The following is a 26,083-nucleotide window of genomic DNA, read 5'->3' as shown; positions in this document are numbered from 1 at the left end:
CATTCCAATTAATTTCCTAACCATGACCTCTTCTAAGGCTTTTGGCCAAAGCAAATTCTGCTAATGGGGAATAACAGAAATTTCAGGAAAATCATGTGCTCCTCAATTTAAGTCACAGATGAGGCCTTGGAAATCGTCTGGTCCAGCATTTCCACTTTATAGATCAGGAAATGGGGTCCCCAGGAGAGAGGAAGCAGCATGTGCATGATCACGTCGCCACTTCTGACTCTTTCCACTGCAATGACCTCTGCTGTGGGGTGTGAGGAGAGTATCAATGACTTTTCCAAGATTTGTCATGTCAAGAGCCTGTCAAGACAAATTCTAGTGCCTACCAGATGTGCAGGTTGTCAGTAGATACATATATTTTTAGAATTTTCAGTTTTGTGTGCTAGATATGTAGACTTTTTTTTTTTCATCGTAAACTAGGAAGCTTTATGGTTTAATAACAGTCTCTGCTTTTTCTCATAAAAGTCCTATGTGTTCACTTGGTGGGACAGAGGTTGGTGAGCTATGTCCCGTAGACCAGATGGGCCTTCCTTTTGCAAGTCAAATTTTATTGGCACACAGAAATGGCCATTAATTTACTTATGGTTTGGATATGAAAAAAAAAAACCTCCTGTGTTAATATAGGATGTGAAAAGATTAGACTATGAGAGCCATAACTTAATCAGTGGATTATTGCATTTCATGGCTTAATGTTTTGAATAGATTACTGGGTGGTAACTGTAGGGAGGTGGGGATAGCTGGAGGAAGTGGATCACTTGGAGTGTGCCTTTGGGGTTTATATTTTGTTCCTGGTACTTCAACCGCCCTGTTTCCTGGCTGTCATGGGCTGAGTAGTTTTCCTCTGCCACAATGTTCTGCCTCACCGGGTCTAGAGCTATGGAGTTAGCCAAACATGGACTAAACCTCTGAAACTGTAAGCCCCAAATAAACTTTTCCTCCTTTAACTTGTACTTGTCAGATATTTTGGTCATAGTGGCACAAAACTAACACACTTACCTTCTATTGTAGCAGAGTTGAATAGTTGTGGCTGAGAACTCATGGCATGTAAAATCAAAAATACTTACTATCTGAACCTTTACAGAGAACATTTGTCAAACCCTGATGCAGAACATCTGAAAATTTTTAGGAAATTGACACCAGGAGAATGATTATCCATATCTCACCCCCAGAGACTGAGGTTGATTCTAGCTTCACCATTGTCGTGGCTAACAATTTTGAGAAGCCCTGATTATTTCCCAAGAATAAATTCCTAGAAATGGGATTGCTGATCCAGTGAGTGTGAATGGCTTGCACACGTGGGTACTTTGAACACAAGTTCATTTTAGCTCACATGAATAGCAGTGGCTGTACCTGGCCAACATTAATCAAACAAAATGATCAAGAACTCTTTTGCTAATGGATTTGGTTTTGCTTCCATGGATTTAGGGGCAGATTCAAGGCGGTGGTCTGTGTCCTGTCTGTGGTTACAACATGCCTGGCGTTTGTCAAGCCTGCCATCAACAACATCTCTTTGATGACTCTGGGGGTTCCTTGTACTGCGCTGCTCATCGCAGAGCTGAAGAGGTGAGTGCCACTATTCCTGCTCACCTCTTGGGCTGTCCCTGTAATGGGAACATTTAGCTCTGTGTTCCTTTGTTTCCTCCAGCTTGGAAGAGAATGTTCTGTATGAAGAATTAGTTCCTGACTGTTGGATTGGAACAGGTTTGATGCTTTGGTACAAAATGTGAATGATCTCATTTTCAGAAAGAGGGGAGTGGCTGTTTAGTGGATGTCATGCATCCTAATGATCAAAAGCTAGCTTATCAGGGCTGGGATGTAGCTCAGTGGCAAAGCGTCTGCCTTGCATTCGCAAAGCCCTGGGTTTGACCCCCCAGTTCCAAAAAAGACAAAAAAAAAAAAAAAAAAGATTAAGTGCCAAGACCAAGCTGTTGACTTAATTCTGTAGAAAGAAGAGTACATTAGTCCATATGACAGGTTTAAGGAGAAAAGAGAAGTAGGGGTCATTGTGTTCACATACACAGGAAGAATAGGAAGGGGGAGGGAAAGTGACTCTGTGTATACAAGGAAACATAAACTTCGTGAATGGGCTGTGATACTTTCTCAGGCTTAGTGTCTCCAAGGATCAGGCTCATTATTTGCATAAGCATTTTCCTTTGGGAAGTTGTAAAATCCAGGGCACAGGTGGATATCTAAAAACATTTAGTTTAGCACTTGTGTATACATGACGTTTCTTCTTGCCTCATCTAAAGTACAAGTAATCACTGCCCTTACTTCAATATTTGTTGGAACATTTCTTTTTCTTTGCAGCCACTTTAAAAAAATACACTTTAATTCACACTTTGCTCATTGTTGTAGACACTGAGTTTGTTAACCGAAGTCTCAATCTGTCTCCCTCTGTGCACTAGTTGCTCTGTGCAATGTGTTTAGTCAGCTTTCTGTCCTTGCTTAGAGAGGAGTTATATACATTGCTTTCCAATTTCCTGCCTCCAGGGGTTGCTTTGATGGGCTGCAATAACTCAGGGCCTTAGTTGGCTGATGAGGGATTTGAACTTGCTGCCTGGCAGGTAAAGAATGCTGTCAGATCTCTAGTTGGCTTCTTTGAGTTGCCTTCAAGGACTGGCGATGTAAGAGACTCATTTCAGAAGCAGGCTGCAAGTTGATTCTAGAAGAATAACTATGGTAGTGAGTGCTATGAATGAAAAAACAGATGATTGAGTAAATTACAAAGGATTTAGTCCCTACATCCTAATAACCTTAATTTTATTTATTTATTTATTTATTTTTAAAGAGAGAGTTGAGAGAAAGAGAGAGACAGAGAGAATTTTTAATATTTATTTTTTAGTTTTTGGCAGACACAACATCTTTGTATGTGGTGCTGAGGATCGAACCCCGGGCCACACGCATACCAGGCGAGTGTGCTACCGCTTGAGCCACATCCCCAGCCCCATAACCTTAATTTTAAAAGCCCCTTTCTGACTGGGGGTATATCTCAGTGGTAAGTGTGTGCTTAGTGTATGCAAGGCCCTGGGTTGATCCCCAGCACCAAAAATAAATTAAATCAATCAATAAATAATCAACTTTCTATTTCATTAGTGTCATATTGCTTATTAGAAATAGAAGGGTTCTTAGCAACCTCAACTCTGCTTATTCCCTATACTCACTCTACAGTTATTTGAGTCCTAAATAAGTGTCAGCTGTCATGGTTCTTGACAGGAGAGTCATGGGAACCATTCAGGCAGTACATTTGCAAGTACAGATACTAGCTCTGCTCATGCATTGGTTTTGATTTGGGAGGTCAAGGGTGGAGACTGTTATCTGTAGATTAAAAAGCTCAAAAACCTGGCCAGCTGGGGCTTGGGTGAGGGTAGGAGTGGCCTCCGCAAGTAAGGAGGTAGTCGGGGAAGGTCTCAGCTACTATTAGTATGATTGCTTAATAAGGAAAGTGTTTCTTTTTAGAATGTTAGACATAAATCATTAAATTAGGTTGTGATGATTGTCAAACAACTCTGAATAAATGAAAAGTGAACTATATACTTTAAATGGGTGAATTTTATAGTATGGGAAACATGGCTGAGTAAAGCCATGGACAAAAATAAAAAACAAACAAACAAACAAACAAACAAACAAACAGAAGCTCTCCAGAATGTGCCCTGTGATTCTGTGTGGTGTTTACTTCAGACTGATCTGAGCTGCACATTTCAGGAAGAGGGTGTTTAGCCTTCTGGAGGCAGCACTTTCCCCACTTCTGGGTGGCACACTGGGATCAGATCATAAAGAGATATAAAGAGGAGGAATTTGTGGTCGTCAGTTAATAACTGGCCATCTTACCAACAAATGTAATGCTGAGTAAGTCTGAAGTAACAGAATACCATCAAGCTGAAGGCCTTTGTTTGGAAGCCCTTTTGCCACTGTTGTGCGTTTGCCTAGAGCTGAGCATATCTGCCCAGTGGCCTTGATGACTGGCTGAGATCCAGGTTGCTTGCTGTAGCTGTGGGACAAAATGACTTGCTTCCCTGTTTTTAAAGAGTGTCTCTATCTCCATGGCCCCTCCTTCTTAGCTACTCATTTTCAAGTGTCTTGTAATATGTCTTCCTTTTCTATCTTTTTTTTTGGGGGGGGGGGTGTGTGTAATCAGGTACTGAACTCAAGGGCATTCAACCACTGAGCCACATCCCTAGCCCTATTTTGTATCGTATTTAGAGACAGGGTCTCATTGAGTTGCTTAGCGCCTTGCTGGTGCTGAGGCTGGCTTTGAACTCACAATCCTCCTGCCTCAGCCTCCTGAACTGAGCCGCTGGGATTACAGGTGAGCACCACTACACCTGGCTCTCTCCCTATTTGAGTCTGAAATGGAAAATTAATATATTGTAGTACTTCCAACAATGCTTGGTGCATAGCACTAAATAAATATGGCTAAACCTGTCATTTGGTGATAATGACTGTTAGCTTTTGTTGTATGCTCTTCCAGCTTTTTTATTCTTTGCCATCTTATCTGTCTTAAAAAAAATGTACCTGGGCACAGTATAACAGGCTTAGCTACTTAAGAGGCTAAAGCAGGAGGATCACAAGTTCCAGGCCAGCCTGGGCAACTTAGATCCTGGATTCAAAATAAAAAGGGATGGGGATGTAAATCCCTCTGTGTTCAGCTGTCATTTCTGCGTGATTCTCTGCAGTCCATCTTCATCTTTTTTTTCTGAAGTCCTTTCTCCTGATTCCAGCTACCTACTGGGTAGCCTCAGTTAGACTCCTGTTTCCCGCACTGCTTTTCATGATTCATTGCTTGGCACTGTGCCCTGACTGCTCTGCCTATCTCCTCACTATGCTTCTTGTTACCAATATTAGTTAGCTTTTCATCACTGTGACTAAAATACCCAACAAGAACAACTTAGAGGCGTTTATTTTGGACCACGGTTTTTAGAGATTTAGTCTGATTTGGTGGGTCAACTCCATTGCTCGGAGCCTGAGGTGAGGCAGAGCCTCATGGTGGAAGGGTGTGGTGGAGGAGTGCTGCTAGGCTCAAGGTGGCCAGGAAGCCAGGGGTGGGAGGGGCCACAGGGAAGAGATATCCTTCAAGGGCACACCTGAGTGACCCACCTCCTCCAGCCAGGCCCCACCTGCCTACTGTTACTACCCAGTCAGACATTCAAACTAGGATGGACTGATTTGGTTACAGGTCTCAGAATACATAATTTCAACTCTGAATATTCCTGCATCAACACGGGAGCTTTGGGGGAGCACCTCATTCAAGCCATAACATCACCCTTCCCAAATCCCATTTAAAAGTTCCCCGAATTATTTTAATGCTCACTATTTTCCAGTCCTGTAGACTTGAAAATTGGGTTCCCTAGTCTCCTGCCACCTCAAACCACTAACCTTGATGGAATCTTCTTCAGTGTCTCATCTGTCAGTCCCCTCCCTGCCATTCCTATTGTCCCACCCTCCCACCTCTCCAGTGGCCACTGCATTTGTGTTGTAATAGCTCTTTTCTTCCTCCAGTTCTCTATCTTAAGAGGGGTCTTTTTCATGGTATTCTCTCTTGTTACAAAAGTCTTCAATGGCTTTGTATTGTCCAAGCTTCCCTTAGGGCCTATTCTGCCTCTGGCTCCTTATATATGCCCCATGGCCAACCAGTCTGAATAGGTTCCTTGCTTTCTTGCCTTTAGATTCCCCCTCATATTTTCTTCTCCGTTTTTTTTTTTTAATATATTTTTTATTTTTTAGGTGTAAATGGACACAATACAATGCCTTTACTTGTATGTGGTGGATCGAACCGGTCCTGCCTGTGCTAGGCGAGCCCCCTACTGCTGAGCCACAATCCCAGCCCCTATTCTTCCTCTGGAATGCCCTTCCCCCCTACTACTATGCAGAACCTCCTACCCTGCAGCCAGCTCCTTCCTGAGGCCTCTCTGGATTCCTCTCCTCAGCCAGATGTGATTGTTCTCTTCCTAAACTCTTGGTGCTTTTATATAGTATTTAGAATATTCTACCTTGAATGTAGATTTGTGTCTCCAACTTTCCTTCTCTTCTTCCTCTCTGATGTTGTGTTGTCCCAAGGCAGAAATTATGCTTTGTAACTCTGTGAATTTTCCAGAGTGCCCATTACTCTGAAAATTTTAAAGATTGCATTTTAGCTTGCTAGGAAGCATTAACTTCTCATTACAGAATCTATCCCTTCAGTGGAAAGTACAGAAGGAATATGGGTTTGGGGGCTAGAGAGCTTAGTTTGAGTCTCGGTTCTGGAAATTCTGGGCATTTACTTCACGTACTTTGGTCATACTGGCACTATTGATATGGAGGATAATGATGCTTAGGTCTCAGTGAGACCTAAATAAGCCCTATTTAGTCTAATATCTGTAACATGGTAGTTACATAACAGACACTGGTTGCCTTTTCTTTTGCTTGGCTGTATGTTTCAGCAAGGGGAGCTCAATTAACTTAAAGAGAAATATCCTTCTCTTCTTATTTATTAGGATCTTTTAGCAATCCTACTTTTATTGTTAAGGAATTCTCCCTACTGTCCCTGGGGTAGAGATGTTAGTTAAGTGGCTTTTTCTGGTGGACTGTGAGTAAACTGGCTCCTGAGGTACCTTCCTCTAGCCAGCCCTGGATATGAACAGATCTTGAAAACACGTGATTAAATTGCTAGTGAAGACATTTGAAGTGGATTTTCATTTGTACTATTTGGCCCAGTAGTGCTGGCTTATATGGGACCCAAAGTGAATAGAATGTTCTGGATTTAGCTGTGTGTCTTGAGAATTCATCTCAACATAGTTTCATTTTAACTTTTGAGTCTTCACAGTATGTTTTAGCCTATAATTTTACTAAAAATAGCTTAAGACAAGGGAAAATATTTTAAGTTCTTAGTATCTAATTGAGCCAATGGGGAGACAAGTGATTAGGGTAGACTGTTATAAATTTTGTTTCACAGTTGTAATCTTTGAGCAGGGAGAGACACTTGCCTTTCATACCCTAATCTTTGTAAGCAGTCACAAAGGAAACAATTTCTGTTGCATGCTTAACATCTTCCATGGAAACGCTAGCCATTGCTGTAGCCAACTGGACATCATCGTCCCATTAACAGTGACAGCACTGTGGGAAGTGCCCTCCTTTCCATCCAGGAGCAGTCTTTGTCGCTCCACTTTGTTCCCTCCACTCTCCTATACTCATTTTGCTGCTATACATTGTCTGCTGTGTCATCCCTCCCTCTGTACAGGTCCTTCCTGTCAGCCATGGACACGTTAGTATCTCCCCCAGTCAACCAACTTGCACTTAGTTCACATCTGCTCCATCACTGCTCTCTACCCGACCCCCATGCTCCAGAGCCAAACTTCTCTAACAGTCTTTTGTTTACTCTTCAATGCAATCCAAATCGGCTTCTTCCCCCCACTGCAAAACTCAACCCCCTCTTGGTATGTTGCCTATCCCGTGATCATTTCTCTGCCCTCCTGTAACCTATGTGTTGTTCTCTTGGGTGTATGCACGGTAGCCCTCCCTGAAATGTTCTTTCCCATGGCTCCTGTGGTACCATGTCCTCCTGGTTTTTTACTGACTCTGCGTAACTACTTTCCTGTCTCTCACATAGACTCCATTTTCTTTTTTATCTTTTTTTTTTTTTTTTTTTTTAGGTTTACTTAGTTGTAATTGGACACAATACCCTTATTTTTATTTTATTTATTTTTATGTGGTGCTGAGAATTGAACCCAGGGGCTCGCCCATGCTAGGTGAGCGCTCTATTGCTGAGCCACAACCCCAGCCCCATAGACTCCTTTTTCTGTACAACTTTGCATTAAGGAATTTCTTCAGGTACATCCTGGGCTCTCTGTTTGCTATGATCTGAGTACCTGTGTAACCTCAAATTAAGGTGTTGGAAACTAATCACCAACGAGATGGTATTAAGAAGTAGGGAACTGAAGGAAGAGATTATGTCCTGAAGGCAGAGCCCTCATCAATGGGATTAGTGTCCTTACCAAAGAAGCCCCAGAGAACTTCCTTACTCCTTCTACCAGGTCGGCACAGAGTGGGAGGGCACCATCTATGAGGATGGACTCTCACCAGACACTGAATCTATTGGTGCCTTGATCTTAGACTTCCTAGCTTTTTGAATGGAAAGAAATAACTGCTTGTTTACAAGCAACCAAGGCTATGGTGTTTTGTTATAGCAGCACTAATGGACTAAGACATTCTTTTCTCCTTCTATACCTCTCCTTGAAAGATCTCATCTACTCCTGTGGCTTTAATTACTGTACATATGTGGATAACTCCTAAAATTTACATTTCCAATCTAGTCCATTTCTAACTCTGCCATTATGTATCTGGCTACCTACCTCACCTCTCTAATTCCATATAAACAGGCATCTAGAATTCAACTTATCCAAAGATAGGTTCCTGATCTGCCTCTCCCACTTCTAGTTCTCTTCACAATTATTTCCGGCCATAGTAGATGGGAGCACCATTTATCCAGTTGCTCAAGTCAGAAACTTGGCTCCATCTTCCTTCACTGAGCATGCCACATGGTCACAGTCGTTTTCCTATTAGTTGACATTATAAGATAAAGTTAAGAATCTTCAAAAGTCCCTGCCTGCCTTGAAGGCTGACCTCCCCCAGATGAGATTCCCCTTTACATCTGTCCTCACCATTCTGACTCCTGTGTCTTCCTGTGGGCTCAGCTCCTTCCAGCCCCAGGCTCTCATTCTTGCTTCTCTCCTGACATTCTTCCATGACTAACTCATCCTTCAGTTTGGGGCTCAACTGTCTATGTGTTCTGTTACCACCCGGAACTTCTTTGTGGTACTCATTCCCACCATAATTAGACAATTATTTGTGTTAATTTTTTATTCAGTGTCTGTCCCTCTGCTTGACATGGGCTCCATTGGGCAGGGATGAGGTCTCTTTGTTTCCTGCTGTGTCCCAGTTACCACCCCTAGTCCCAGCAAGGAAAAGAAAAGATAATTGTTTCCCTGCTTTGATAAAATTCTGGGACACGAGGGCCCCTTTGGCACTCTGCATTTCTTTCTAGCATCTTCCCTGTTTGTCCTCACCATGATCCATAATGTCTAAGTCAAATGTTTCTTATTGTACTCCCTTTGCTCAGAAGATAGAGAGGAAGGACTTTTTAACTTTTTGTTTCTCTTTAGCCTTCACTCTAAAAGCCTGTGACTGGTCTTTTCATATTTTGTTGTCCTTTCTGAACCTTCTTCATACTGTGAGAATACAGAAGTTTATTCCTGATTTGGGGTCATGACCTCACACTTATTGAAATTTGTAGTGTTAAGGCACATTGCCAAGAGACTTGGCTGCATTTAGGACATTTTAAAATATACTCTTTTCTGATGATAAGAGTGACATTATTCTTAAGAAAAACCTCTGGAATATAATAAGGTTCAATAAGAAAAGAAATAGTAGACATTTCCCTAAGATTTTTTTACTCCTAAAATAGGGTCCTGTTGTATGTATGATTTTTGCCTTGCTTTTTTTTTTTTTAACTTAACCTCACATTGATATTTTGATAAAAGCCTTAAAAATGAGACAAAATCCTAAGGGGGCCCAGGTTTGGATCAAATGCAAGTCAGCCTAGTCAGTGGCTAGTTCTAGCAGGACCTGCTTTCTCTACAGAGGAAGAGCAGTAACGGACTGCCCTGGCCCCCTTATTCTGTACTGCCTTCGACCTGCCTGTGGGCATCTGCCCTGCCCTGATCTGGCATGGGCCCCGTGATGACTAATAGCCTGACCTTCTGCTCTCTGTTGATGCCCCCCATGCACTTCATCTCCAGGACATTGCTCTCTATTCTCTTGACCTCAGCATGATCCATAATGTCTAAGTCAAATGTTTCTTATTGCACTCCCTTTGCTCAGAAGACATAGAAGAAGGACTTAAGTGTGCTCCTTAAGCTAAAGTTTCTACATTTAACTGCATTGGATGTTCATGGAACCTCTTGTAACAGACCATTTGTACATGCATTTGTTGATATGTGTTGGTGTCAGTTTTTCTTTTACCTTTTAAATTGTAAGGCAAGAGACCTTTTTATTTTGTCTTCTACAGTGCCTAGCATGGACTCTGAGAATTTGGGACCTGATCAATAGGGTTACTCTTTTTTTTTTTTTTTTTAAAGAGAGAGAGAGAGAGAGAGTGAGAGAGAGAGAGAGAATTTTTAATATTTATTTTTTAGTTTTTGGCAGACACAACATCTTTGTTTGTATGTGGTGCTGAGGATCAAACCCGGGCTGCACGCATGCCAGGCGAGCGCTACCGCTTGAGCCACATCCCCAGCCCCGGGTTACTCTTTTTTACATTTTTATTTTTTGGTTCTAGGGATTGAACCTAGGGTGCTTAATCACTGAGTCACATCTCCATCCATTTTTATTTTTTTTATTTTGAGGCAGGGTCTCACTTAGTTGCTTAGGCCCTCATTAAGTTGCTGAGGCTTGCCTTGAACTCTTGTGATCCTCCCACCTCAGCCTCAGGGTTGCTGGAATTAGAGGTGTGTGCCACTGCTCTGAGCTTAATAGGGTTACTTAAAAAAACAAACAAAAAAACCTCAAAAAAATGTTCTGCCTAAAATGTTCTAGAATCCAAGTAAAATGGCCTTATACTTCATAGTTTTGGCATTTGTTCAGCAAACATTTATTTGACACCTCTTCTGGACCAGCAACTGTTCCTAGGCACTGGGTGTATGTTTGTGAAGAAAATAGTATAGTTCCTACTGTGGTCTTCTAGACACTAAGCAAATAGTTACATAAATACAAACATGATTTTAACCTGTGATGTGTTAATGAAGGAAAATGACAGGGGGTTCTGAGAGAATGCAGTGGGGAGAGACTACCATTGCAGTGCGCTGGGTGTCAGAGAAGCTGATTCAGGAAGCATGGAAACAGACCTGAAGAAGAGCAGTCGGGCCCAGGGGAGACAGCTCTTTGGGAGAGGAGACACTGGTCTGAAGATGAGTTATTTGAAGTAGGGTGTGGAAAAAGGGAGCAGGGGAAAATGGATATTTCTGTTTTCTCATTTTAGTCAGAGTAGAATTGGGGGTCTCTGCATGTCGTGAGCCTTTATTAATTCTTTCAAACCAATTTTCAAAGGATGCGTTTAGCCCTCCTGCAAAGGAGTCTTTTGGTTTGCTTTCTGAGCAGTTCTTTATGACTAGCCCCTTTTAATTGATGTTTTTGTTCATGTTCCTATGAGACCACTGGGAGAGGTAGAGCAAGACAGGCTTCTGACACCCACCTGTTTGATGAAAAGGATGAACTAGGCTTCTTGGTTGCAGATGTGGTACTGGAATCTGGGTGCCCTAAGAGAATTTGACTGACCACTGAGGGGAAAGAGACCCGGGGGAAGGGTTTAGAAGGACCCTTGGCCACTAACTCTCTCTGGGCCACCAACTCTCCTCCCCAGGAATGGAAATCTCCATTTGATGAGCAGTTCCATGATAAGGAAAGAAAACAAGCCACTGAAATTTCCTGTGAGCCATCAAAAATTGTTTTAGGAGAACATTTTTGTCCCAGTGAATGTGTAAGAATGCATTCTTTCACTCAACAAACATTGAGAGCCTTCCCTGTGCCCGGCACTGTCCAGATGCTGCTGCGGACACAGCAGTGTATGTGAGGGGGACACAGACTGAACAAATCAAAAGTGACACAGAGGATGTCAGAGGGATTATAACTACTACAGGGAAAATTAAAGGAGAGAAAGTGGTGGGAGGGAGGTTCACTTGGGAGGTGGAGACAGGTGGTCAGGAAAGGGCTTACCGAGTGATGTTTGAGCAAAGACTTGACAATGGAGCCATGTGGATATTTGGGGGAACAGCATGGGCTAAGGCCCTGCAGGACCTATTCAGGCTAAGGCCTGGGATGTTTGAGGAACAGCACGAGTTCCACCTTGTACGAGTTCTGGAGGGTGTAGGGAGAGGACAGAGGTAAAGAGGAAGGTGGAAGTCCACATGTGAGACCTTATGGCCACAGTGGATACTTTGATTTTCCCTCTGATTAAAGGGGAAGACATTGGAGACTCTGAGCAGAGTACTTAGAGTTGACTGTAGGGGAAGGGTGGGAGTAGGCCATAGAGGAGACGCTGGTGACAGGGACTCAGGTAGAGGTGGGAAGAGATGGGGATGCATTTTGAAGGTAGAGCTGAGGCCCTGGATGTAGGGTGAGTGAGAAAGAGAAGAACTAGAGAAGAATAGGATTGGGGCAGGGGAAAGATGAGGCGTTTGGGAGGGAAGAAGGCCTTTGTGAGCCTTGTGTATATACATGGTGTTCACATCCAGGAGGTGATTGAGTGACGTCTATGTTGGGTAGGACTCCAGTGCCAACGGCTTGGGTGAAATGAGAGAAGCCAGTGAAGGAGACAGAGGAGAGGGGGCTGCCAGGTAGGGGTAGGAAGAAACCAGGACTGACGGTGGGTTGCTCTGTGTCTCTCCCCTGTAGGTGTGACAATGTACGTGTGTTTAAGCTGGGCCTCTTCTCGGGCCTGTGGTGGACCCTCGCCCTGTTCTGCTGGATCAGTGACCGGGCCTTCTGTGAGCTGTTATCATCCTTCCACTTCCCCTACCTGCACTGCGTGTGGTAAGCCCCTCCTGATGGGGAGTTGGCTGAGACAGGTGTCCGTACTTGCTGTTGGGCTCGGTGCAAGGAGCACCAGGTGGGCGCAGAGCCCAGCTGCCTCTCTCCTCATATAGCATTGCCAGACATTTCAGAAGCATCAGAAAGTATTGCAAAAAGTGAAATTGGCTCCAGGGAGCAAGGCTTAGGCAGAACAAAAAGACCGAATTGTTAGGCTGCAGGGCTGCATTCTCTCACCTTTAGCTCCATTAATAGAACACAAAGGAGCCTGAAAACTGAATCTGCAACCTGAGCTCAGGCTAGATGGGGGCGGGGTGAGGGAGCTTGGGAGAGAGGTGATGTGAATGAAGCCTGGGTTGGTCCTCAGTAGGAAACACACCTTCAGGGCTGAGTGACCAGGGGAGAGCATGGACATCACAGGGCACCTAGGGACAGTCTCACCTGTTCCTTGAATAGGTAGAGATTGAAGACCAGATAACCAAGTGAATTGTTCAACATACATCACCCACCAGTTTATATAAAAACAACCTCAGAGTTAAATAATAGGAAATTGGAACATCTGTATTTTGGGATGCTTATCTACTACTACATTAAAAGAAGTAGTAGTAGGTCGAAGAACAACTTGCAGAATCCTACACTCCAAGCTAAGGGGAAAGGGGAGTGACTTTCTTCCAAGGAAGTGTTTCTGTCTAAACCCAGGGTAATCTTTCCTTCTCTGCCCTCCAAGATTTCTAACTGTACAAGATAACAAGGAGCAGGAGAAATCTGCTGTCTCCAGTCTCTTGTATATTGAGAGCATTGAGAGATGAAACCTAGTGCTAAAGATTTGGAGGCTTTGAAGTCAGATCCAGAAGCTTGACTTCTCTTTAGAAGGGGCATAAAGATACTCAGTTTGAAAGACTTGGCTAAAATTCCCTTGCTCAGATGAACTTGAACTTGTATGTATTTATCATGAGACCCATCCTGTGCTAAGTCTTGGGGGGACTTCCAGATCTGTTTGCAAAAAACAAAACAAAACAAAACATAGGGGCTTGTGTTGTGGCTCAGCGGTAGAGCACTCGCCTCGCACGTGTGAGACCCTGGGTTCGATCCTCAGCACCATGTAAAAATAAATAAGTGAAATAAAGGTATTGTGTCCAACTACAACTAAAAAAAAAAAAAAGATCATAAACAGCACAGGTTGGAGTTTTTGGTTTAACTTCAACTCATACTAGTGAATTTGTACAACTAAAAATACAATATATTTGTTAAGTTACAATTCACAGATAATAAAATGCATAGATTTTAAGTGCATACATTGATAAATATGCACAGCTTTATAAATTTATGACCTCATTCAAGATTTGTACATTTTTATGAAAGTACAAATTTAGATTATTTGATAACTGTGGCAAAACTTAGTTTGCGTCTGAATTTCTGAATTTGTTATACTTTCTGCTTTGCTTTTCAATTTTTAGCCATCTTTTCTTCCCAGTTAGAAAGTGTTATTTGTTTTTTGACAAATTTAAACAACATGGAAGTATAGAAAGTGGCTCTCATAATTCTACCTCCTCAAAGAGATAATTGTTAAAGTCTGAAGTGTATCATTTCAGATTTTCTAGTGTATATGTATATACATATATATTTCTCTCCTACTTTTTTATTTTTAAAATCATTTTATTTTAATTGATACATAATAATTTTACATATTTATGAAGTACATGTGACATTTCAGTACATGTATACAATGTGTAATGATTAGAGCAGAGTAACTGCCATCACCTCAGATATTTATTATTTCTTTGTGTTGGTAACAACAGAATCCTCTCTACTAGCTATTTTGAAATATTAGTTGTGCCAAAGAACATTACAGATGTTTCATCCTATGCAACTGTACCCTTGTGCCTGTTAATCATTCTGCATTTTTAAAAATTTTTTGTACTGAAGATTGAACCCAGAGGTGCTTAACCACTGAGCTATCCCCAGCCCTTTTTATATTTTATTTAGAGATAAATTCTTACTGAGTTGTTTAGGGCCTTGCTAAGTTGCAGGCTTTGAATTTATGATCCTCCTGCCTCACCTTCCTGGCGTGTGCCACCAAGCTTGGCTCATTCTACTTTTTAAAAACAAGGATAGAATCATTCTGTAAACAGATATAAACTTGTCATTTTTAAAAAAAGACATTTTCTTTTTCATTGTTTTTGATTGCTTTATTTATTTATTATATGGTACTGAGGATTGCACCCAGTGCCTCACACATGCCAGACAGACGCTCTACCACTGAGCCATAATCCCAGCTCAAACTTGTCATTTTTTAAAAGTCAAATGGCCTGCTTCACCACGCCTGGCCCAAGCTGTCTCTTAATGGATATTTTGTTTGTAATTTTTCACTTTTGCAATCAATCTATAATAAACATCTCTAGTAATTCTAATTCCTGAATATTTCCATAGGTTAAGTTATAGTCTATATTGACAAATCTAGAAAGATGGTATCAATTAATACTTTTTACTAAAGTCTGTAAAGAATGCCTTTTACTCATCCTTTTGCATATAGAAATTATCGACAAATTTTATTAACAAATTATTAACAATTATTTCATTATTAACAAATTATTAACAAAATATATATAAAAAGATCTAAAAGATGGAATAAAAATTTTATTTTTTATTTTCACATTTTAAAAGAACTTGGTATTGTTGGGCATCTTTTTTTTTTTTATTGATTGTTCAAAACATTACAGAGCTCATGATATATCATCTTTCATACATTAGACTCAATTGGGTTTTGAACTCCCATTTTTACCCCAAATACAGATTACAGAATCACATCTGTTACATACTCACATTATTACATAATGGCACATTAGTGACTGTTGTATTCTGCTACCTTTCCTATCCCCTACTATCCCCCCTCCCCTCCCCTCCCCTCCCATCTTCCCTCTCTATCTCCTCTGCTGTTGTTCAATTCTCTCCCTTTTTCCCCCCTCCCCCTTGCCCCTCATAACCTCTTATAATTTTGTGTATCATTGAAGGTCTCCTACCATTTCCATATGCTTTCCCTTCTCTCTCCCTTTCTCTCCCCACATTCGTCTTTGTTTACTGTTAGTCTTTTCCTCATGCTCTTCCTTCCTGTTCTGTTCTTATTTGCTCTCTTTATATCAAAGAAGATATTTGGCATTTGTTTTTTAGGGCTTGGCTAGCTTCACTTAGCATGATCTGCTCTAATGCCATCCATTTCCCTGCAAATTCTATGATTTTGTCATTTCTTAGTGCTGCATAATACTCCATTGTGTATAGATGCCACATTTTTTTTATCCATTCATCTATTGAAGGGCATCTAGGTTGGTTCCACAGTCTAGCTATTGTGAATTGTGTCGCTATAATCATTGATGTGGCCGTATCCCTATAGTGCGCTCTTTTAAGGTCCTCAGGGAATAGTCCGAGAAGGGCGATAGCTGGGTCAAATGGTGGATCCATTCCCAGCTTTCCCAGGAATCTCCATACTGCTTTCCAAATTGGCCTCACCATTTTGCAGTCCCACCAGCAGTGTACAAGTGTACCCTTTTCCCCACATCCCCGCCAACACTTATTGTTGACTTCATAATGGCTGCCAATCTTACTGGAGTGAGATGGTATCTTAGGGTGGTTTTGATTTGCATTTCTCTGATTGCTAGAGATGGTGAGCATTTTTTCATGTACTTGTTGATTGATTGTAAATGTAAAATTGCTATGTGTATGGGGCTGAGTGGTCGCTCAGTGGTAGAGTACTTGTCTAGCATGTGTGAGGCACTGGGTTTGATTCTCAGCACTGCATAAAATAAATAAAATAAAGGTCCATTGACAACTAAAAAAAATTTTTAAAAAATGCTATGTGTATTTCCTCTTTTGAGATGTGCCTTTTCATTTTCTTTGTCTTCACTATTGTTTTTATTTTTAAAAAATTTATATCCAGCACACATTGCCTTTTATGTTACTGTCTACACAACTATGTGCCATTTATTATGTAAATTTCCAATATTTTTCAAAAGCCCAAAGAATAGCACATTGAGCCCCATATAGGCAAACAGCTAGATTCCCATAATAAGCAACATGAGGCCAGATCTTGTTCCTAACACCCTCACCCACTCCTCACCCCCACCCAGATTATTTTCTAGCACATTCCAGACATCTTGTGAAATAACTTTTTTCTAAAAAGTGCTTCTATTAGGGCATTGTAGTTATAAGTGATAGTTGGTTTCATTTTGACATAATCATACATGCATGGAATTTAATTCCTCCATTTCAGTCCCTGTTGCCTCCCCTTTCTCTCTCCTCTTCCTCTCCCCATATTTCCCTTCCTCTACTCTCCTGGTCTTCCGTTTACTTATTTTAATTGGTGCTTTATAGATATATGCCGCAGTCTAGCTGGGCACAGAATCACGAGCCACTCAAGCAGGAACAAAACTTTATTTTTGAAAATGCCGCCAAGCAACCCGGTCCACCCGCGCGGATCGCCTCTACCGGAACCGGGGGCCCAGGACCTCCCCCGGAATTCCCTCCTACTATCCTTCCCCAACCAATGGGAACTCTCCAGGAGTCCTGTAACATGAGTCCCGTAGCAGGCCAAGGTGAACAGCAGGAGTCCAATTTCCATATGAATGTAAATCTTAACATAATCATATCATCTCAATGGCTAGCTGGCGTCACCTTACAACCAAAAAGTGCCATTCATCATATTATTTGGTTGTGGCTCCTAGCATCTGCCCCCTTCTGTTTAATTAAGCAACAGGCAATGTGGCTAGGGACCGTGCCTGTTAGGTATGTCCAATTCAACATATGGTTCTTACCCGTCATCGGAAAACTGACCTCTAGGCGTCAGCCTCCTGTCTTAGGTTGATACCACTGCAACTGAATCATACCCGTCACTGACTACCGGTCCAGTATATAGCCATACCTGTGGATAGGCCTATGCACCAGTGGGGGGGTGAGGTTCTTTGCCTCACCTCAGTTGGCCCCCCAAATTAGACCATCACTAGTAGAAGGGAGGAGGATACAGAAATGCCACGACATCAAGTCAATAAACGGCTCTTTAGGAAAAATTGCATCACTGGTGACACATCAGCAAAGATACTCCAGCACTGCCATAGTTCGCTGTATCAACAAATAGAGCACAATGCATACAAGTGATACATAGTCCAGGCAAGTTTTGTAAGCAGTTCAAAGTGGAGGAATCTATCAATATGTCCATTTCCTCCCAAAATAAATCGACTCAGTGATTGAGCATTACTTGTTGAGTTATTATTCATTGATGCATCAGTTTATACAGTTTGTTGTGATAATTATTGAAGAAGTTGTAGTTTGGTTTCATCTTTGTCTTCACCGGCACTGGGATGAAAATAGGGATTGACAATGATGTTAAGAAAAGAGAAGAAAAAAAAATGTAACATTTCAACAGGTATTAAGAAAACAATTTTTAGAACAATTTACATTATCCTTAACAGAATTATTAAATATAATGAAAAGGAAAGGTGAAAGTAAACAAACAGATCTGTTAACCTGCTTATTTGTACACATATTAAAACAGTCTTCAACAGCTGTTTACCCAAATTAAATTAAACCATTAAAATCACGTGAATAATAAAAAAAATTTGGGATCCATATTTTTATGAGCGCTCCTCATATATGATATATGGACATACGCACATACAGACATACAACATAAAACAGAAATATGCACACGTAACATACAACATATAAGACAATAGTAAAGGCCTTGTAGATTTACCTAGGTGAAATCTCCATTGCAATGTTTAAAAACTCCATAGTCAAAAAATAAAACTGATCAGAAAAACATTAATTTATGTCTGTATGAGCTCAAAAATAAAATGGAACTTTATGATGTGGGAAAAAGCAATAATAAAATAGATATTGAAAAAAGCATCCTGGTTGATCACTGTCGCAGATGTAAGAATAGCCAAGCTGGAGTTCTGGATATCAGCTGTTATGGATTTGAGTCAAATCATCTTCTTTTTCTGTAGAAATTGTTTTGGTTAATCTCTCTGGAATCCAAATTGGCTGCTGTTCCTCCTGTGGGCCACCAACTGCTGCAGTCTAGCTGGGCACAGAATCACAAGCCACTCAAGCAGGAACAAAACTTTATTTTTGAAAATGCCGCCAATACTCCATATGCGCTTGGCAAGCAACCCGGTCCACCCACGCGGATCGCCTCTACCGGAACCGGGGGCCCAGGACCTCCCCCGGAATTCCCTCCTACTATCCTTCCCCAACCAATGGGAACTCTCCAGGAGTCCTGTAACATGAGTCCCGTAGCAGGCCAAGGTGAACAGCAGGAGTCCAATTTCCATATGAATGTAAATCTTAACATAATCATATCATCTCAATGGCTAGCTGGCCTCACCTTACAACCAAAAAGTGCCATGCATCATATTATTTGGTTGTGGCTCCTAGCAGATATACATAAAGATGGAATTCCCTGTGTTGTTTTATACATGTCCACAGCATAATCTTGTCAGATTCATTCTTCTTTTCTTCCCCTTTCCTGTTCCTCCTCTTTCCTGCAGTCTCCTTCTGCTCCACTTCCATCTTTATGATATCGACAGCCTCTACACACTTTTTAAAATCCCTTACTTTGCTCTAATTTTCATATATGAGAGAAAACATTCAACCCTTGACTTTCTGAGTCTGGATTATTCCATTTAGCATGGTGTTTTAGTTAGCTATTTCACTGCTGTGACCAAAAGACTTGACAAGAACAATTTTAGAGGAAGAAAATTTATTTGGGGTTTATGGACTCAGAGGTTTCAGTCCATAGATAGCCAGCTCCATTGCTCTGGGCCTGAGGTGAGGCCATTATGATGGAAGAGTGTGGCAGAGGAAAAACAGAAGAGAGAGAGAGAGAGAGAGAGAGAGAGAGAGAGAGAGAGAGAGAGAGAGAGAGAGAGAGAGAGAAGAAGAAGAAGAAGAAGAAGAAGAAGAAGAAGAAGAAGAAGAAGAAGAAGAAGAAGAAAAGAGAAGAGAAGAGAAGAGAAGAGAAGAGAAGAGAAGAGAAGAGAAGAGAAGAGAATGCACTTTACTGTCCAAAGACAAAATATATACCCCAAAGGCACACACCTACAATGGCCCACCTCCTCCAGCCACACCCTACCTGCTTACTGTTACTCCCCAGTTAATTCCTATCAAGGAATCAATGCACTGATTACAAGGCTCTCATAATCAATCATCTTGCCTCTAAACTTTCTTGCATTGTTTCACACATGAGTTTTTGGTAGATACCTCATATCTAAACCATAATACATGATGTTCTCCAGTTCCATCCATTTACCAGCAAATGCCATAATTTTGAAACAGCGAATTTTTTTAGTGTTCTTTGTAATGCAGGGATTTTTTTTTAACTTTTTATCATGAGGTGCAGTTATTTCCCCTCCAGCTTCCTGTTTGTCTTTCAGTATGTTAATGGTATATTTGTGCCACACTGCCTTAAACTTATGTGTTGTCACATCTGTCAGTCTTTTCTTTAGGATTTCTGGACTTTGTGTCATTCAGAAAGGCTTCTCACACCAAAATTTATGAAAACACATATTTAAAAATATATTTTACATATATATTTTAAGTATTTAATTAATCTGGAATTAAGCTTCAATAAAGGGTATAAGGAAGGATTGCAAGTCTTCAAATGATCCATTGCTTGCTTAAGATTAATATTGAAACTTTTGTAGGCACACAAATTTAGATTAAAAGCAAAAAGGATTCATCCACAAAACTGCAAACACATTTTCATCAACATAAGCTAATTCCTGATGAAGAGCATAGATGATCCATGACCAGTCATTACACTGAGAAGGTGGGGTCTAGACTGATTTGTCTCCATCTTGGCAACCTAATTTAAGTCTTTGGGCCTCAGTCTTGGTAGAGCTCCAAAAACATTTGCAAGTTTGTTCCAATTATCAAGTGGGAATATTTTAGAACATTGTAAGATGGGGCTTAAATTGCTCAAGACTATCATCCTTGTCATTATGGGATTGTTGGTCACCCTCATCCCTTCCTAATCATGACTATAATTTCCACAGGAAAGGTGAGTTCCCTGAGGGAAGGGCAGTCAGGCTGCCTGCAGTGGAGCTTCGCCTGTCAGGTTCTCACCCCTGTCTCCTTTTGCAGGCACATCCTCATCTGCCTTGCTGCCTATCTGGGTTGCGTGTGCTTCGCCTACTTCGATGCCGCCTCAGAGATCCCTGAGCAAGGGCCGGTCATCAAGTTCTGGCCCAGTGAGAAATGGGCCTTCATCGGCGTCCCCTATGTGTCCCTCCTGTGTGCCAGCAAGAAGTCACCAGTCAAGATCACGTGATGGCAAGGCAGTGGCTGGCTTCTCTGCTTGTTTTCCTTCACACACTGGGCTTCGTTTGCTAGCAAGGGCAGCCAAGGGGATTCTAAGAATTGGTGTAGGGTGTATCTTTTAAAAATTCTGTTCCCTTGGGCTCTAATTAGTGTGTGTCTGGACTGCTAGGGTCCCACCGTGCCCCGGGAGAAGACGGAAAGCAGAGGGCATAGGGACACTAGGTGAACTTTCTCAGCGTCACTTCCAGATGCATTGGTGTGTTGGGCTTCATTCTTCATGGTGGTGCCAGAGCAGTCCCTTGGGGGATCCGGGGCTACCCAGTGCTTCTTTCTGGAGAAAGCTGGCCTGCTCCAGACGCCACCCTCCCAGGCACTCTTGGAGTGGACTCTTGACAGACCGACTCTCTAATGGAAGGTGCCAGAGATGTTCATTTGGGAAAACTGTCTTTCAACCAAACCAAACAAAACACACACAGGGCTGTGGCTCCAGATGCTAGTTTTTCACTTACACCTCTCAACTAACCCTGGTTGCACATGTACTGTGAGTCCTTTTACTACTACCTCTGCTGAGAGATGGAGACTTAACTTCAGAGAGGGTGAAGCTAATGACTAACTCTCTATGCCAAAAACTGCACTCCACTTTAAGCTTTTCTTGAAGATGAGCACAACTTATAAATGTTGACATCGTTTCTGCCCTCCTCCTCCAGCCCAGTGGCTTCAAATACACAGAGAAGAATAGCTCTGGTGTGAAGATTCCATACACAGCCCACCCTCCCTACCGTTTGATTACCAAAAGGGCTCCATGTAGTTTTTTCAAACTTTCTCATTTAAAGTCTCCAGTATACTATACTGTTTGGGAAATTACCTTTAAGGGTCTTACCTCTGACTTTCTCGGATACATCCTGTGGGAATTATGCTCCACACTCTCACAGTACACGGTGCTTCCTGTGGTTTTATCAGAGCATTGGCTCACTTTTCTCAGATATTGACAATAATCACACACTGATTGGCTGGTGCAGGGGGGCAAATCTTGCCTTCTGGGTTTTTCTCACCTGGCTGCAATGAGTCACTGTGCTCCAATGACACCAAGACTGTCTTCAGGGCAGCAGATGGGCATTACCAATCTCAGGGACTCTCATTTTAACTCAGGCATCCTCTGCTTTGTAACATTCCTGGTTGGGAGAAGGCAGGACAGATAGGCCATTCTGTCCTTTTCCTGTGGGTAGGAGTCTTGTCACTGTGTTGAAGGTCTAAGTGTTGGGAGCAGCAGTGTTTGGCATGTCTAGGAACTAACTCTTCCTCTAGTTAGAGTTTGCATAGGATTCGAAGTGAAAGGCCAATATGTAACTGAGTTCAGAGTTTAAAAAGAATAATTGTATTCCACGTGGGTGGTTTTCAAATTTTACATGTAACTCACTGGATTATTTCCTGTTTCTTCCTGTAATAAGAAATATTTATGAAACGCAATGCATGAAATAAATTCTATTTTATGAACTTACATATAAGTTTAAATTGATAGCATTTACTTAATAACATATCCAGGCAGTGAAAATACAAATTAACAAACTGGTGCTTTCCAAGGCAGAAAAATCTTGTATTGAATGCATGTACATTTTACTTTATTATAATTTTAAAATATATTTTAAATAATTTTAAATTGAATATCTGCAGAACCCCTAATGTGATTCTCTAAATCCTGCCGATTGGTAGACTAGAACTGCTGTGAAGTCCTTTGGGTTTCAAGTCTAGAATTTTAAAAAGAGAAATATCAGACCATTCTCATTTCAGGTTGACCTTACTAGGCATGAATTATCGTCTCATCTATTTTACAGGATAAAAATTCTGTTAACTAGAGGGTTTGGCATATTTAAAGCCCAGCTGTCTTAGTATGGAAGCCGGGAGCAGGAGAAGCAGATTGTAAGAAATGGTTCTTTTGGTATAAGTTTAATTTGTCCTGAAGGTTCCCTAGTAACAGGAGGATTATCCTAACATTCAAGGAGTGACTATTTATCTTTACCAAGGAAAGGACGTATTCCCTAGGGGCTCTACCTACACTCCCACCTCCAGACCCTGGAAATAGGGATAACATATTACATGGATGGGTATATTTGAATGGGCCTGTGAAAAAGAAAATACATACCTTGACTCACTGAGCTATTTCTGTCCCTCTTCTACAAGAAAAATGACTAAGTGAAGATATCAGGAGTGGTTTTGTTATGAAAAGCAGTATGCCCATCTAGAGATTGGTTCCAAAGAGATAAGAACTAAGGGGGGGGGGAAGTAGAATGGAGTATATTTAAGAGGACAAAACATAACTCTGCTTTTAAATAGAAATCACTACAGCTTGCCAGCATGGGATGATAAAGCAAGAGAGTAGAAATATCCTCATTTATATTTCAGTTGAGTTTAGGACATCATTTGTATTTATAACAAAGCACTACATGCTTTTTAAGGAAAATTGGGCAACTACAGAAAAATTGTAGAAGAAGAAAATAACCCATATCTTTATTGCTCAACCAAAAACCATTGTTAATATTTTGATATTTGAATAGACTTCCTTATTTTCTTTCTGTCTTCTTTTCCCCGGTGTAGTTGTAAATAGATATCGTTTAGCATTGACGGTTTATCCTGTAGCTTGAGTGCACATCGTGTATTTTTCATGAAGAGCAGGTGTGGAATACACCAGTTAGCTAAACACTGGAATGCCTATCACTGGGTTCTAAGACTTTCCACTGGATCTTCTGTTTTAATCAAACCTGACATGAATGGGCCTAAGAGATGATGAACTGAATTATATTTTTTTGATGTACTTCCCCCACCTGAATCCATCGATGTGTCATAGAAAACAGCTGTTAACTATGGAACTTCATAGATTTTGATGTGTTCAGATTTTTTTTTTTAAATGAATAGCTTATTTCATTAATTGTTGTACAATCAAGAGTTTCCATCCCTCCCTCTGTCCAATAGACTTGACAGTTAGGAGTTAGGTCATGGTGATAGTTACTCAGAATGACGATCAGGTTTTTGTACTGGTTAGAATTTATCCGAGATCTATATCCGGGAACTGGATTTAGGATAGAAAAACCCATTAATCTTATCAATTGATCATTTTGCCCAGTGATTCTTATTTTAGAGTTGTTTGATTGGTCATTGATTATTAGAAAAAGAAATCTTTCCGCCCCTCTCTGGTTATGTTGTAAAGCAAGCACTTGAATGAACATATTGAAGTTATGTGGGGATGAGATGTCAGCATAGGCTACATTTTGGGGGAACTCTGTGCCTGTCCAGTGAAGAGTGCCTGAAACATTAGTTATTGATCAAAGATGTTCTCTTTGGCAACAAAGTTTCATGGTCATCCCAGCCAGGTTTTGTAGAAATACTGCCACCTCTTCCGTTGATTGGATTTCTCAGGTGTGTGAAAACCTCTCTCGCCAGTTCCTCAGGCTTCCGTGATCCAGGACCATGTTGGGGGCTCTGGGACTGGGATTTGGAACTTCCTTGGTTCTCTGTCTTTTGGGGCCATGGAACCATCTCTGGGGGACAGGTGAGGGCGAAACTTGTCCGGCCAGGGCCCCTTCCTCAGCTTCTTCTCCTCAGTTGAACTTGAGACCTTTGCTATCCAGGCCAGTCCTGGTGTTGTAGTTTCAGCTGGTCAAAGAATCTTCCTGGGCCAGGTTGGAATTCTTAGTGGATTTTATAGACATTATTCTCCTATAGACTTAAAAATACGGTCCCCCTTGAAAGGCCTCAGTGTTGTATCTTTTCCTACATGTTAAACCAGATTTAGAGACTATTTTATAACTGCAATATGTAATCAGAGAAAATACAGTATTTTCAGATACATCCCTTGTTTTCTACTTCATAGAGGGTGTGCTGGGAGCGTGGCTTGCCTCTTGGCGGGGGAGCGTTTAATCTCCATTGCTTTGGGAGCGATTTAAGGCTTTTTGAAATGGAGCTTTTGCACTTTAGGCTCTTTTTGTGAACTGACTCTGATAACGATATTTAATATTAAAGCTGTAAATGGCATTTTCTGTGAATAAATATGTATATGTTTTTATCTATTTCCAGAGTGGTTTCTGAAGTATCTGAGGTGAAAAGGCATTTCATGGATTATAGAGCAAAGCACATTTGCCCAAGTTCATTTGTTAATGGATTTGGGTATCCTTGTTACTAAACATACTTAAAATACATGTAGTTCATTGTTGGTATCTTCTCAGTGCTGTGAAATCAATACATCTAAATATCCCTAGCATAAAGTACCTATACCTTACATTTATTAGAAGTTCTATAATTATGTCATATGAATATAAAATCTCAAGCATAGGTAAAAGTTCATTTGTGAATTTTTTTTTGACATTTCAAAACCAACCATTAATGATTTTAGCAGGAGAATTTGAATCCACCTATATATTTTGCTTAATTTCTTGTGACAGTTCTTTTTTTTTTAACTAAATGATTCATTGATCATCAGATTTAAAACAATAATGTGACCATCAGAGAAGAATGGGGAAAGCATTACCTGTCATTACAGTGGTACGTTTTAGACTTTTTTTCTGGCTAGGGTGAAAGGACGTAAAAGTGGCCCTGGGGCCCTATGACATCTGATGAAAGTGGGGTCTTCTCTCTAGGTCAATACTCATGTATGATTCCTGGGGGTTCAGATACCCTGGCAGCCCACTCAGCTGAAATTTCTCCATGACAGGATTAAGCAAGGAATCAAATTCTTACTGATGCTGAAACTGGTTTCTCAGTCTTGAGGATTGACTCTATTTGGGGGCTGTGGGAAGGGACAGGGGCTGAGGAAGCTGAGGGCTCTGTTTGCAGGAACAGTGGGAAACATCTCCCTTCCCCTGCATCCTGACCCTGTCTTCTGCTCCCTGTGGGTGTTAATCTTGTCCTGGATCTGGTCCAAGGGAATACATTTTTTTCAGCTCCCCTTTCCCAACTTCCCTGAAAGACCAGAGCTTGGACCAGTCTCCCTGACTCTTCTCTTTTGAGGACTTTACATTAAAAGATTCTACATGGAAATTAAATTCCCAAAGGAAATTAAATCAATAATTCAAAGAGATACATGCTGCTGTCATATATAACCAATTAGAATTAAAAAAAATAAAAAAAGAGAAACCAGTACTCCTACAGAACTCCATACATACTCCATACAGAACATTCACAATAGCCAAGATATGGAATCAACCAGGATGTCTGTTGACAG

At 41.2% G+C, this 26,083-nt stretch overlaps 1 protein-coding gene across 1 annotated transcript in view; it reads left to right on the top strand.

Moving 5' to 3' along the window:
* ACER2 (alkaline ceramidase 2) overlaps positions 1-23,767 on the top strand; it is a 41,829-nt gene extending 18,062 nt beyond the window's left edge. The window contains exons 4-6 of the mRNA XM_081263436.1: positions 1,432-1,569; positions 12,427-12,564; positions 20,695-23,767. Of these exons, the coding sequence (XP_081119562.1) occupies positions 1,432-1,569; positions 12,427-12,564; positions 20,695-20,881 (463 nt within the window). The 3' untranslated portion in view covers positions 20,882-23,767. The remainder of the gene's footprint in view (positions 1-1,431; positions 1,570-12,426; positions 12,565-20,694) is intronic.
* The last annotated feature ends 2,316 nt before the right edge of the window (positions 23,768-26,083 follow it).

Source organism: Spermophilus citellus (genome assembly GCF_964194105.1).
Source record: "Spermophilus citellus genome assembly, chromosome: 2".
In the NCBI taxonomy this organism is placed as follows: Eukaryota; Metazoa; Chordata; class Mammalia; order Rodentia; family Sciuridae; genus Spermophilus; species Spermophilus citellus.
Note: the sequence above shows the minus strand (reverse complement) of the source record. Positions and strands in the feature narration are given on the sequence as shown.